This window comes from Apus apus, chromosome 3 (genome assembly GCF_020740795.1).
Source record: "Apus apus isolate bApuApu2 chromosome 3, bApuApu2.pri.cur, whole genome shotgun sequence".
NCBI lineage: Eukaryota > Metazoa > Chordata > Aves > Apodiformes > Apodidae > Apus > Apus apus.
In genome coordinates this window covers 18,127,833-18,142,844 of record NC_067284.1, presented here as the reverse complement: position 1 = coordinate 18,142,844, position 15,012 = coordinate 18,127,833, and the positions used below count along the sequence as shown (strand labels likewise).

Sequence of the window (15,012 nt, the reverse complement as noted above, 5' to 3'; positions counted from 1 at the left end):
ACCATGCATGTGGCACTGTCTAATACGCTAGTATAAATGTAGTCACTGTTTCTTGTTTGTTTGCCTGCCTGATTTCTGTCTGATTTCTTGCCTTGCATTTAAATTGTAACTTTACTGGAGCTTGAGGTTTCTTTTTGTGTTTGTACAGTGCCTAACATAGCAAGATTTCAGTCCTCGACGGAGACTCCAACTTGCCTTGATGATAATGAAATAATATTCTTATTTAATACAAACAAATATCATTAGTAGATGCCCTTTTATCCCATTTATCAGCATCCAGCAGAATTCCATATTATTGTCAAGCATACTCCAGCATGCCTGCATTCTCTTGTGGCTAACTGGGGCTTGCCTACCATGAGGCATTCAGCTGAGCCTATTCCTACTCTATAATTCCTATTCTCACTACCTATTAATTTGCTGTTAATCAGCTAAATTACCCTTTTGTTTGCCTGCTTGCTTTTCCTATCAGGTAACAAAGTGATTAATGTATGTATGCTGCTACTGCTTGTAAAGAAATTGTGGAGGTATTTATTTCATATAAAAAGACCAGATTTGCAGACCTTGCAAGCTCTAAGCTTTTGGTTTGGATTTTTTTCAGCTTGGGCCTTTTTTTTGGTGGTTTTTTTTTTTTTTTTGGGGTTTTTTTTTTTTTTTTTTAACTGGTGGAGCTGCCAATAAAGGATATGACAAATAGAGGGTTCTGTAAATGGAACCTTGCTGCTCTGTTCCTTTGTCATTGGTTACTGCCTTCCTCTCCCCAAGTTTTTAAGAGCTTAATGTAAGTGTTATGATAACTGATAATTTTGCTCTTCTCGTCCAATAGATGTTTTGGTTCAAAGGGAGACAGGTTTTGGCTTGGCTTGGCCCTCCACTTGAAGACATGTAAGGACAGGGCAGAGTTTCACAATTTTATTTTCAGATTGATAGTTGTTTTTGCTTTTTATGCATAAGTTAGCTGTGAGGACAGAAAGTCTGCAAGCAGGATATGCAAAACCTAAGGCAACAGTGATTATTTGTTGGCTAATGCACATAGTAAGCAGCTAGGACCTATATCCTGCTAGCCTAAATGTTTATAGGTTCACTGCCTCCCTGTGCCCTAATGTTAAGAAAGAAGAGTTGAATTAGTTAATTTTTGAGGTGCTCCAATGCTTGAAATCTCTGTATTTGTACATGTATTCCTGCATGAGCATGAGTCCCTAAGCTCATTCACTTGACTGACTGGAAAAACAGTATATGAAAAGCTTTCTAACTGTTAAATACTTCCAACCTTAGAGGTATTTTGTGAGTGTAAGTCTTGGAGATGCTGTGGTGCTATGTAGTAATTGCATACCTACTGAAGTATTTTTCTGGAGCCTCAGTATTATATACTTTAAATACACTTTTTTTCCAGCCCTGAAGCAACTTCTAGTGATACATTTTATTTAGAATGTTTTCTTTTCACATTTGCTTCCTGTCTGTAAACATGAGCTTTTTTGTTTTAGAAAAGCAATATCAGTATTTGTTACTTTGTGACCCGTGGCTTTGACATACTTTGTATGCAAAGTGAGCAAGTTGATGGATGTGCAGGGGCACATCCATGTGTGGCTCATCTAGACTTCTCAAATCCAAATAATGCCTTTGAAGGAAAAATGAGCTGGTATTGCAACATTAGATTGAAAAGGGTGTTTAACTTAAGCATGTATTGTTCGCTTTACTTGGGCTCAGATAGCGTGGGATTATTTTGCAGTTAAAGAATTAAAGCCTGTGTTTAACTTTCATTACACATAAGGTATATATAGCTTAATATATCTATGGTATTACTTGTGGGAGCTATGTGAGGTGGGGAACAAGTAAAGTGAAATCATTATATTCCTTGGCTATCTTTCAGTCATGTGTGTAGTTTACAACAAAATGTTTTCAGACATAGCATTTGATTTTAACTCATGCACTTTATGATGTACTCACATGTACTTTTTACTTCAATTGTAAAATCAAGTGAACAATGTCTAAAACTTTACCATTATTATAAATTAGCTAATTTAACATGTAAAAATATGTACTGACTTTTATGGATTTAAGTATTTAATTTTCATGAAAATTTATTTTATTGTTTGAGATAATTTTTATTTTATGCTATTAAAAGATCCAGATGCTAAGAATTTATTTTGCTGTGTTGCTCAAAGAAGCAAGCACCACACATGGCTCTTTTTAAGCCATTAGACCACATGTTCTTAAGCATTAAAATTGTGCTTAATGAACCACTAGATGGAGCAGTCAAATCTTTTTTTTCTGTTTATGCAGACAATATCTTAGAAAGGAGAGAGTTTGGAAATGCAGACACACACTCCTTCTCAAACCAATAATTTAAGAACTTTTTTCAGATCTTATCTCTGTGTTCATTTTTCTGTAGGCAGATTTACATTCTCCTGTGGGTTCAGTGTTGGACATAGTGTATGGAAAGTATTCTATATATGAAAATAACACTGGCAAGGGTAGTTCTATGGAAGCAGTTATTTTTTAAATGAGTTGAGTCCTATCCTCAGAAAAATAAACATACAAATAAAAGGTGCTCTTTTTTGTGTATAATAAGCCAGATTTTCAAAAATTTTAGGAAGCTTAGAGATACATATTTATAGATTACTGTGTGTTTGTGCTTAAGAAGTTTTGCTGATACTTTTGGTGAAGATATTTTCTTCCTACTTACCCAAAGCATATTTCCTTCCAACCTAACTTTTATTGTGACCGAAAAAAAATTGTTTAATAAGAGCACACTGTATTACCTGCTTCATGAATAGTCCAGTAAAGTAGGTTCACAGCAGTGTATGTGAATGCTTTCATATTCTTTATTTTATCGTTGTTTCATGGCATGGACCTATCTATGAATATAAAATTCTGCAGATTTTTATTTTATTCTTTGCCTTTGTAAAGTATTTGAGCTACTCTTTTGCATTAAAAGGTTATCAGCAGGTGTCAAGAGAAGAAATGCTGATCTGAAGGGGATGGACAGAGTCCTCAGCCCTGCTCATCATCATCCCACATCTTAGGAGGGAATTGCATATCTTGGCACTAGGTTTCTGAGAGTTTTGGGCAGAAGTGACAGATAACTTAGCAGAGCAGAGCTCTCATGCTGTGCAAAGCAGCAACCCCAGCTGACTCCTTTCAACCTGTGTGCAGTTTATTCATACATTTCTCACCTGAACTGTGAGATAAACATTAACCTCTGCTCAGGCAGTGAATACTAATCAGTGCCAGGAGCTGAGGGGCTAGTCACCAGCCTTTTTTTACAACTCCTGGGTCACTCCAAGGTATAACACTGGTTCTTGCCTGTTGTGCTCTGCAGCTCTATCACACCAAATTGGTTTCAGTTCTCAGCAAAATACATGGAATATCAGGTAATTTGGTATTCTATACTGGCTCAGACTTTATTTAAAATCTAGTGTAAAAATGATTTGCACTTGCAAATAAAACTGAAGGTCACAAAAGCAACTCGCAAATACAAATGTAAATAGATGTAGATTTTAAAAACTTTCTCATTTTTGCTATTTCTGCCAATTTTTTGGTAACAAATGGAACCTGGTCAGTGTACTCAGGCGGGTTCAGTTATCTCCCAGGGGGCAGGTGTTACGGATTTGCCTGTACAGTGAAGTTGTCATAATCTTTAAGCAGAGACTGCCTGTGAGAGGGCAGAACAGACCCCTGGGAATGGGAATTGAACTGAATGCTTAGAAATAAATCTAGTTGTGTTGCTGCAGGCTTTTTTTCCAGAGAAAACTTACTCTGAAATCCATTATACAAAAACCTGATTATTTCAGTTACCCAGTTTTACAGCTCATTGCCACGGATGCCTTAGGGAATGGCTATTCCTCTAAAGCACTGAAAGGAGACACTTGGGACAATGTTAATTTTTACCAGTGAGCAGATTTCTTCTTTTTGTAAAAAACAAACAAACCACCACAAATGTACCATTCACATGTTGACTTCTCCTCAAATGTTTCCTTTAAAATTCTAAACTGTCAGCATCCTTTCCCTTAAAAAAAACCCAACCCAACAACAAATAATGATATTAACTTAAGGCATGTCAGACATCAGTTGTCTGTGCTGTTGTGAACCTGATCTTACTTTGGCCTAGAAAATTATTGTAAGAATCAGGAGCAAATTTTCTGGCCATACTTAAACAACATGGTCACTGTTAGAACTTGGGTTTAGATATGAGGGAGGGGGTTTGTTTTGTTTGGGTGGTTTATAACATTCTTAAAGTAATAGAAAATACTATTTAATAGAGGTTGAGCTTTTTAAATGGTCAGTATGTATGGTACTGCTGCTCTAATTTCTGTATTAAATTTTGATCTTTTTAGAGTTAAAGGGTCTGAGAGGAATCTGACTTGTAGGAGAAAACCGTGTTTATGCAGACTGAGGGAGTAAGGAAAAGAGGAGAATGTGAATTAAGTTGTTACAGGTGTCCTGAAATAGACAAATAGAATGAACCAGTGACACATAGATGTCTATCCCCCTGCTGTATAACCTTTCATTTACAGCCTGTACGTGAACCAGTTCAGGACATTTTCTTTTGTTACATTTTATAATAGGGGGGGAAGGTTTTGGAAGGAAAAAAAAAGAATTGTCGTAAGGAAATTGGGTATGGTGATGTAGCTGGATTAAATAAGAATCTGTAATGACATGGTCACTGTAGGTTGGGTCTCCTATTTTTTTCTGTAGCCCAGGTTTAAAGATGATACTTTTTGCTTGACTTCTCTTTTGGCAGGAAAACTCAGGAAGCAGGTCAGTGGTCTCTTCCTCCAGGTAGTGACATTGAGCTGATTCGAGCAGTTTAATTCTCTAAGTTCAAGCCTGTAGCTGAGCATGGCTATCAAAGGTGGTGCTGTCATACCACCGCTTCATCCCAGCTTACCCTGCATCAGGCAGGGAAGAGACTTTGAATGTGGGTCTTCCACACCCACCATTCTGTAGAGCATGAGAGTTGGGAGAAGTCTGTCTATGGAGACAGTAGGACAACAATTAGAAACAACAGGCAAAGTTTGGAACGAAAAGAATATTTTGATACTATTGGTCATTTAATTGAAAAGTTGGGGTCTACATAACAGTCACCATTTCACTGAAGGCACCTGGCTTTGGTTAGCAGTTGAATAGCTGAGCAAATTGTTTCAGTTAGAGTTTGGTTAAGACTACGTTTCTAAAAAAGGCTATCCAGCAGACCTTTCATAGATACTGTAAGTTAATTTGTTAAGTATTGCCCTTGTCACAAAGAAAAATACTTCAAAAATTCTCTTTTCATACAGAGGTCAATTCATCATCCTGTGATGTTGGAGGAATTCCAGAAGGCATCTCTAAATCTTACAGTGCAGCAGTGATGTTCTCTGTCTTGATGTTGGTAGATACTCTTCAGTCAAGGTCAATTATTAAAATGATCAACCTGAGGAGATAACTGTTTTTTCTAATAGATGAAGTAACTCAGATAAACACATTGCAAAATTACTGGATCATGAAGGCTGGGTAGCACAAATCTCAGCCACTTCATCTATGAGACTAAAGGCCCAATGTAGGTTTTCTACTGTGAGCATTCTTCACTGCCTGGGCTGCAGTGATCACTCACTAGAGTGATCACTGCTAGAATTCACAGTGCTGAGAGATATGGGTCAGGCAAAGAGTAAAGTCAGGACCCTGAATTTTAGGAAAGCAAGCTTCCAGCCATTTCCAGCCATCCTTAAGACCCCCTGGGAAACCTGCTTAGGGACAAGGGATCAGAACAGAGCTGGCAGATCTTTTGGGATGCTTTCCATAGAGTGCAAGAGCTCTTGTTCTCCAAGTGTAAAAGGTCAGGAGAGGAAGACAAGAGACTGATATGGCTGAGTCAAGACCTGCTGGTTAAACTAAAGGGCAAGAAGGCAATGCAGAGGCAGTGGAAGCAGGGACAGGTATCCTGGGAAGAGTATAGAGACGCTACTTGGTTGTGTAGGAATGGGGTCAGGAAGGTCAGGGTGTGGCTGGAGCTGAACTTAGCAAGGGATTCAAGGAGTAATAAGAAGGGCTTCTACAGGTATGTCAGCCAGAAAAGGAATGTCAAAGAAAACGTATCCCCCAGTGAGCAAGACTGGCAAACTGGTAACCATGGATGAGGAAAAGGCTGAGGCACTCAACAACTTTTTTGCCTCAGTCTTCTCTGGCAACCTCTCTTCCCACACCTCTTGAATGGACGGACAGCAAGGCAGGGATTGGGGGAGCTAAGTTCCTCTCACTGTAAGTGCAGATCAGGTTCACGGCCACCTGACAAATCTGAACATAAATAAGTCTGTGGGACCTGATGAGAGTCATCCAAGAGTCCTGAGGGAAATGGCTGATGTAGTTGCCAAATCCCTTTCCATGATTTTTGAAAAGTCGTGGCGGTCAGGTGAAGTCCCTGATGACTGGAAACAATGCATCCATTTTAAAAAAGGGTAGAAAGGATGACCCTGGAAACTACTGACCAGTCAGCCTCACCTCTGTGCCTGGGAAGATCATGGAACTGATCTTTCTAGAAGCTCTGACATGGCACATGGATGATGAGGATGTGATTTGAGACAGCCAGCATGGCTTCACCAAGGACAGGTCATACCTGACCAACATAGTGGCCTTTTATAATGGAGTGTCTACATCAGTATGCATGGGAAGAGCTACAGATGTCATCTATCTGAATTTCTGTAAGGCCTTTGACACAGTCTCCCACAATATCCTTACCTCCAAATTGGAGATCTATGGGTTCAGTGGGTGGACTGCTTAGTGGATACTGAACTGGTTGAATAGTCAGATCCAGAAGGTAGTGGTCAAGGGCTTGATGTCCAGATCAAGATCAGTGTCGTGTCCCTCAGGGGTGCATACTGGGACCAGAACTATTTAATATCTTCAGCAATGGCATAGACAGTAGGATTGAGTGCACCCTCAGCAGGTTTGCAGATGACACCAAGCTATGTGGTGCAGTTGACTCACGTGAGGGACCAGATGCCATCCAGAGGGACCTGGACAAGCTTGAGAAGAGGGCCCATGTGAACCTCATTAGGCCTGCTTGTATGGGGCTCTAAGCAACCTGGTCTAGTTGAAGATTTTCCTGCTCACTGCAGGATGTTGGACTAGATGACCTTTAAAGATACCTTCCAACCTGAACCATTTTATGATTCTATAATTCTTGTTTCTTTCCAATGTCACTGTAATCATCTTCCTCAGATGAGTCAAGAACGAGTCCATCAGGGGTGGAGGATAGGGAAATAAAACCTTGGTGGTGGCACAGTGCTAAACAGTTGGCTGTGGAACTTGTAAATGATGAATACAGGATCAATAGATGATGGGGTGTTTCTTTACTAGCTCTTGTAAACCTGGATGCCTAAAGAGGCTCCCATTGTCTGGTTGTGCAGCAGTGCTCTTCTGTCTTCCAGTAGTCTTCCAGTCTGCTGCAAAACAGTGGGTCATATTCTGTGAAAATAACCTTAAGGACCTCTAGGAGCAACTTGGTTAAGCCACTTGTCTGGGATGCTGAGGGTGAGGGAGGTGGGTGGGCACACCGTAGCCTGCTCCCAATATGTGCCTTTGCAATATATTTTTCAGACAAATGCCAAGTTACTTCACTTCCACTTTGACTGGCTCGGATTGAGGTTTGAACTAAAAGCTGTGGAGCAACAACAGATGACATTAACTTAGCCCAAACTAAATAAAAGGCCACTTAGTAACTCCACCATGTCCCTCCATTGATGTGACTACATCATTTCTGCTTTGGTGTTTTGTCAGCTGTCGAAGAATATAAACAGAATATGCTCATGCCTGAATTAAAAGGAAAATTGATGAGTTCTGACAAGTTTGATGGGTGTTTGAAGGCAGACAATCATTTTAGGAGCTGTGTGTCTTTTTCACTACAGTCATCTCAGTTCTTAACCTCTGATATTTCTCAGTAGTTATGAGAGATGACAGGCCAAGCTACATCAGTCTGTTGAAAAGAAAACCACCTCTGTATGTGTGGATATATGTATTTGTATATTTATTTATATGAGTCTTTATCTTCTAAATGGTAAATGTTCAAGAATTATTTTTGCAAAGTTGCAACTAGTTTGCCAAATAAACTAAAAAAGACATAGTCCTCTTCACTGCGGAATACTTTACTGAGGAGAAGATGCACATATGTTGCATGAGTGCACTGAGAACAGAAGTGTTTTAATTAGCCCAGTGTCAGCCAAACTCTGCACTTAAGCCTATCAGAAGCAACTATGTTTTCTCTACTGAGTTTAATTCTGAGTGCATAGCCAAAAGCTACATCCAAGTTTTCTATGATCCCAGGAGAACAATTTGTGGTCTGGAGTGCTGTTGCTGAGCAAAGGAAAGCCTTAATTCCTTTACATAAATCTTTGATTTGGTACTTTTTTACATGCCTAACATTTTACCATGAGTTGAACTTCTGTCCTTTCACCATCACTTGACTGAAGTTGTTTTGTCAGTTCTCCACTTACCTTGTTCTTCACCAGTCAATGCATATTTCTCCCAGCTACAAGGATGCTGGGGGAAACTTAGTTGAAAGACTCGCTACAGTTACATTAAACAACATCTGCTCTCCCCTTGTCTGCAGATGCAGAAATCATGTTGGTCAGGCATGATTTGCCTTTGGTAAAGCTATGCTGATGGTTCCCAGTCTCTTCTTGGGCTTTCATGTGCACAGGACTACCTTCCAGAAGGATTTGGTCCATAACCTTTCCAAGGACCCAAGGTTAGACTTTCCCACTATAGTTTCCCAGGTCCTTTTTCTTGCCTTCCTTGAAGAGAGGTGTGATGTTTGTCTTGTCCATTCACTGTGAATCTCCCACAACAGTCAGAACCTTTCAAAGTGGATCAGACAGGGCTGTAATACTAAATGTCACATACAATATCTAATAGTAAATCTAAGACTCCTGCCATTATATTGAGCCTGTTCACCACTGTAATTTGGCTTTGGGGTCTGGAGACCATAACATAGATTTTTTTCTGTTGCTTCTCTTCTTTCCTAAATTAAAGTCCAACTTAAAGCAAAGGATTTTTTGTCCCCTGAATTTCTCTTTCTCTGTTACTGCATTAAGCTTGGGAATATTATCTGGCCTTCTTATTAAAAAAAAAAAAAGTTATAAAATTTCTGGTTTAGAGGAATGCAGAAGGTTCATACATGGATTCAGATCTAGAACAGTTATTAGCAGGTAGATTATGAAGGAGTTAAAATATGATGGTCAAAATCTAAGTGTGAGGTACACAGCGTAGTGTGTCTTGGGATGGTGGCAGTAAAATAATAATAATAAAGGGTAAAAACTTCCTGAGATTACATAGGCAATGTTACACAAAGGCTGAAAGTGTGCCATAACTTAGTTATGGGTTTTTACTGCAACAATGGAATGGTAACCATATTTCCAGTTAGGTTCCAGTAGCTTTGCTACTGGACATGGATATAAAGGTAAATTGATACAAAGGTAAGTTGATATAAAGGTAAATAAACCAACTATCAGTGTTTGATCCTCAAACTGTCAGATGGTCCTTTGTGGCAGCCAGAAAGGCTCTAATTTGGGCTGGGTGGAATGAAAACCACCCTTCAGGGTGTGCAGTGCACACTGCAGTTGCTGGCACTGTCCTGTCTGCAAAATGCTCTTTCTGACCTCAGAAAGTTCATCTGTTGCTCCTCTCTTCCTGTACTTTTTATCAAATACTTGCAGACACCTCTGCCATCTAAAGCTGAAGCTGTTAGACAGGGCTACTTAGGCAGAGCTTGGTCAGATCTCATGGCTAGTGAGAGCACTGGGTAAAATTAGTGTTGAGACAGGTTGTGTTTGTGTGGTGTGTAGGGGAATGGGAGACTGAGAGAGTTTCAACAGTACCATAGGGCACAAACAACCTTTCTAAATACATTTTGGAGAACAGATTATTATTTTTTTTGCAAACACATGCATGCTATGGGAATGACAGGGACATTGTGGAAACTGAGGGAATGGGCCCCACACTGTGCAGTCTCATTTAAAAGTTCCTAGGTTATGGGAGTAAATATTTTTCATATGTTGAGTTGTGTTGTGGCAAAATCTCCTGCCTTGTTTAGAATGTTGTGCAAGGAAAGGAGAGCATTCAGGATCCAGGTAATGTATGTTCTGGAAATGAAGCAAAGCTCTCAACACCAGCCCTGCCAGAGAAGGACAAGGTCCTTCAAGGGTAAGTGCAGAAGGATCAGTGGGAGAATGGATATTCTGTGGAAGTGCCAGGCACTTGACATACTCCGTCTTTGGTCCCTTTTGCAAGAAATGCTTTAGGAGAAAGCTGAGTGATGTTTCCTAGTCAGTAGATGTTCACTGTCCAGATGGTCACTGTTTCTTGTAGTATGTGAAGCCTGGACATTGTCTTCCTCTAAAGAATCGCCTCCTAACAAGGACATGTCAGTGAAAAGCACAGATGGAGACAATTCTCTTTCTGCTAATACTGTGCTACTGGGGACACTGAGAGTCAGCAGTGGTGGTGGATGTCAGTTGTGGCTTTTGCTGTTGACTGGTGAGATAGTGTGTGAAAGGCAGCATCCAGTACCTTGGTTTTGATCATGTGATACAGAATTACAGGGAAACAGCTTGATTAAAAGTGTATTTTCATTATTGCTGATAGGTCTATATATTATTAAAGTTGAAAGAACTGTAAGCTGTCATTAGCTTAATTATTTATATTTTATCCCTTACAAGCTTCTCTTTGAATGGAAATTTAAATTGATTATTTAGTGCTTTGTTTTCTCACATTTTAGTTTCCGAACAGGCAGGGTTTTTTGTTTTTCTGAAGTCCTGCAGTATCTAGATATGCTGCAGAGAAACATTTTTTACAAAGGAAGACTCTGCCAAAAAATAGTTTTATTGTTGTACGGTTTGGACGTTACTAAATTAGATTAAATGCTTTATAAAATGTTATTAGCTGTAATTGTCTAATAATTTAGCTTTCCCAAATATCCTGGTATACAGGTTCTACTTTTCTCTTTTATCTTGAACATGTGATTTGGAATACAATATTTTATTTCCAGTTTTTAATGTAGAATATATTTTTCTTCTATAAAATTACATGTCCATGCACACATTTATTATGTAAGACAAGTATTATATCATCCCATTACTTTGTAAAAAATGGTGTGTTTTCAGTGTTCTAAAACTAAATCTACAGCTTGTGAAGTTTTACATAACTTAGAACAGCCACATTTACTTTACACGAATACTTCATTTATGCAGCTCATTACAACTTTCTCAGCTATTGATATTGATATTGATATTGATTACTTAGGTGCTTGAACTTGTGTCTACTTTGGCTTTATAGCACTCAGACATTTCTTACCTGTTCTATCTGGAGTGAAAGGAGCAATTTTTTTTTTCTTACCCCCAACATGTTTCCTAGAATTGTTAATTCTGGATTCCCAAAATCATTAACTCCTTCTAGAGACTGAAACTCCTTGTCATTGCAGTGAGCATGTATGAACTAATGCAGTGATCAATGCTTGCACTACACTGCAGAGATTTGTTTTGATGACAAGAGCTCTTGTAGCCCTGTTTGGTGTCCCCGGTGTTGAATGTTCGGTGCTGCAGAATAATTTGGCTTAGAATCAGGACGCAAGGACCTTAGGGACTTCTTTGATATCATCTCCTTCACACTGAAGTGGATTTTTGCTTGCATTACGGGTTTGCTACTGCTGCAGGCTGGAATTCAGCAACCTACTAGATGCCAGTTGTGCTTTTTTAACTATTCTCTTGCTGATTCTGCTATGTTTGCTGGGTTTCTTCAGTTTCTGCTCCATACGTTGCATTCAGGGACAGGTAAAGAAGTGCTTATATAGAGCTAAGATTTTAGTTTTATTTTCATATTTTATATTTTAAGAAATTAAATATTTTTATAAATGGATTTCTTTAACTGTGCATTTTGAGTGGAGATATTGTGTCCTCTAAATGTGAAGTATTAATTGTAGCAAATAGTCAGCTTAAACAGGGAATAAGGAACAATTTTTCTTGTAAGTCTGTGTTTCAGTTATGTTTATATTTTGAAAACTCGTGTCAAATATAATTTGACATTGTTGATGCTATATGGCACGAGTTTTTAAACAAAAACCTGTATTTTGAAAGCACACATCCAAGTGGGTGTTTCTGAAAAGGTATAATAATACTCTGATTGCATTATGATTATTTTGCATTTTGGGGATGTCATGGATAAAGAATTTAGAAATTTACTTCGGGAAACAAGTTAACATTCCTGTGTATTATTTCTCTTTGGTGGGAGACAAATGATGTGTCCTTGATCCCCTGCATTGTGCTATTGTTAGTAGCTTTAACAAGTTCAGAATGTAATATGAGTCTGTTACTTCTATTTTTGTGTGTTGTTTTTGGGAAAAAATAATCAAATCACCTCCACAGAAAAATGATATGTTGGTTTAGCATAATATACAGTTATGGTTATAATAACATATAGGTTATAGTAAGTGTACAGTTATTTTGTATATATCTCTGCATCATCATACTGATGCATTGTACTTTCTGAATCAAGAAAGGACATCAGCCCTCTCCTTGGGGGGATGAAATACCTGTACTTGGAATAAGGTCCTCGGCAAAATCACTAAAGGATTACAGGGGAAAGTCATAGGAAGGATTCACAATTGCAGATTCCTTTGGGGTTATACAGTATGTTGAGAAGGAGAAAGATCTTAAAATCTTCTATCTAAGTAGTTGATAATACAGTCTGTAAAAGTAATTTTGAAAAATAGGGTTTTTTTACTAAAATAATTAATCTTAAAGATTGTATGATAGAGTAAGTCATGAAAGAGGGGTATCCCCTCAAATATTGCAGCTGTTTAAGTTAGCATATATTAAGAAATCCATGTGTGAAAATAATTTGGTTTAGCAGAATTTAGAGGAGAATAAGAGTGTACTGCGGGCAGAATCTGGAGAGATGTGTTGGAGAAAATGGGGTTGAGCAGCAATCAGAACAGAGATAGAAGTGACACTGCAGTAGGATTACCAGGAAAACAAGATGCTGCTAAGGTTGGGAAGAGACAGCAGTCAGCCTTAGCTCTGCATGGAATTTAAAGGCTAAGACTGGATAAAACTTTTGGTTAAGATAAAAGCTGTGAACTCTCTCTCACACTTAACAAGTTGCTTATAGCTACATAAAGAAGCTAAAACTCCTGTTTCTTCTTCAGGGTACTCAGTATAGTCAATACCCGTAAACTGTCTTCCAGAGACCTCTTGCACATCTCAGGATAAGTAGATGAAGGTGGTGAAGTAGGGTTGGGATGAAGAACGATGGAGTTGTCGCACCCTTCTTTGCAGAGATTAAAGGCTGTGCTGTGGGCAGTGGCATACAGCCGCAGGTTTCCAGCCTTTGGAATAGTATGGAATTGGGAGAGCTAAAAGTTATTTTAAGATCACATTAGCCCCGCATTCCCTGGTCCAGTTTTGGTCTCTCTTGAGAGTGTTTGACGTTTTTGTGGAATAGACTGTGGAGTTATAAAGGTCTATTAAATCAGACCACCTATATCTCTCTGGCTGTTAAATTTAACTTGTCTCTCTTCCATAAATACACTTCAGTTAAGCTAAATATTCCTCTCCAAAAATATAACTATGTGCTGCAAGGAGGCAACCTGGAAGACTGAGCTGTCATCAAGATCTTTGTCATGTCAGGGCATTGGTTAGGTGCAAAGGTGCTCAGAAGACAAACCATGATGCAGGGTAAAGCAAAATCAGAAAACAACAATAAACCCCTGATTTCTCCACCAGTTCAGAGGTATTTGGTGTTTGGTGGCAAGTAGTAGGCAGACCCTGGCCTCTGGCCAACTCTGCTAACTCAAGAGCAAGGGTTGTGTTTTTTAGACACCAGCCTGGCTAGTATGCTATCTTCTCCTCATGCCACTGTGATAGAATATGTCTGCTTCATCATCTGCTGCACAGCTGGTCCTTAACTGGTTAACTTCATTTCCCTGTTTCTACACTTTCTTGTTCTGATCTGAGTGTGGAGCCATTTCCTTGTCCACTCTGAACTGGGTTCTCTGTTTACCAGTTTGTCAGGATACCTTTGAATTCCAGTCCTGGTCTCCTGTAACTGGCCATTCCTCTCCCCTTGGGGTCAAGTCACCTACCCATCCAGTTTTATTATCAATAACAGTAATGTAAGTGTTGACTATTGTCATATTCCAGACATACATGACAGACCCTGCTTAAGGAATACTTCGAGGTCTGGTTTTTTGTTTGTTTTTGTTTTTGTTTTGTGGGTAGGTTGGGTTTTTTTGTCCCTGTTTGCTTGTTTTTTGTTCTGTTGTTTGGGTTTTTTGTTTGTTTGTTTGTGGTGTTTGTTTTGTTTGGGTTTTGTTTCTGTTCTCTTCAATTGTAGCTTTTTAGAATATGCTTTTCTAAACAGCTTTTCACCTTGTACTATTTTTACTTAGCCGCTTTTTCTGGTGTGACTCTGACATGGCATGCTCATAAACAAAAGTCCTGCTCAGCTGAAGTTATTTGACATCTGCTGGTTTTTTACTTACCATACTGCAGTGGTAGGGAATTAAATTAAGTTATTATTGGCAGGTTTTTTTGTAGGTCTCATCTCTTCTTACTGTCTTGAAGGTGATTTGTTTTGGTTTAGCATTTTTTCAGGAATTGCGACTAATCACACTGGTCTGTAATTTCTAGCCCCTCTCCCCCTCCTCTCTCCTCTAAAAATACGTGTTATGTTTGCCCTTTCCCAGTTTTGTGGAACTTTATCCATACTCCAATTATTCTCATGAAATAATTGTTCCTGGCTATGAGATATCTTCACACAGGTCTCCAACTAGTCCAGTATTAAATGAATTGGCCTAGTTTATAACGTACAGCCTAGACAGTCTGACCTCTTCCTGCTTTGGCATAATATCTAATTTTTATGCTACAGACATTCTTAAATTGTTGCTATGCGTTTTACTTGAGTTTATTTTTAGGAGAACTTATTGGAAAAAACAACCCAAACTTTGCTCCCCTGGTATAATTTGCTCATAGATCCAAACGATAGCAG

At 38.8% G+C, this 15,012-nt stretch overlaps 1 protein-coding gene across 49 annotated transcripts in view; it reads left to right on the top strand.

The window, feature by feature from the left end:
* The window catches only part of RIMS1 (regulating synaptic membrane exocytosis 1), a 319,116-nt gene that overhangs the window by 162,303 nt on the left and 141,801 nt on the right, over positions 1–15,012 (top strand). Inside the window, exon 1 of one of the 49 annotated variants that reach the window (XM_051615456.1) lies at positions 11,595–11,798. The exons of the other annotated variants lie outside the window; for them this stretch is intronic. Coding sequence (XP_051471416.1) covers positions 11,747–11,798 — 52 coding nt within the window. The 5' untranslated portion in view covers positions 11,595–11,746. Of the gene's footprint in view, positions 1–11,594; positions 11,799–15,012 lie in introns of those variants that run through there. 49 annotated transcript variants of the gene reach the window in all.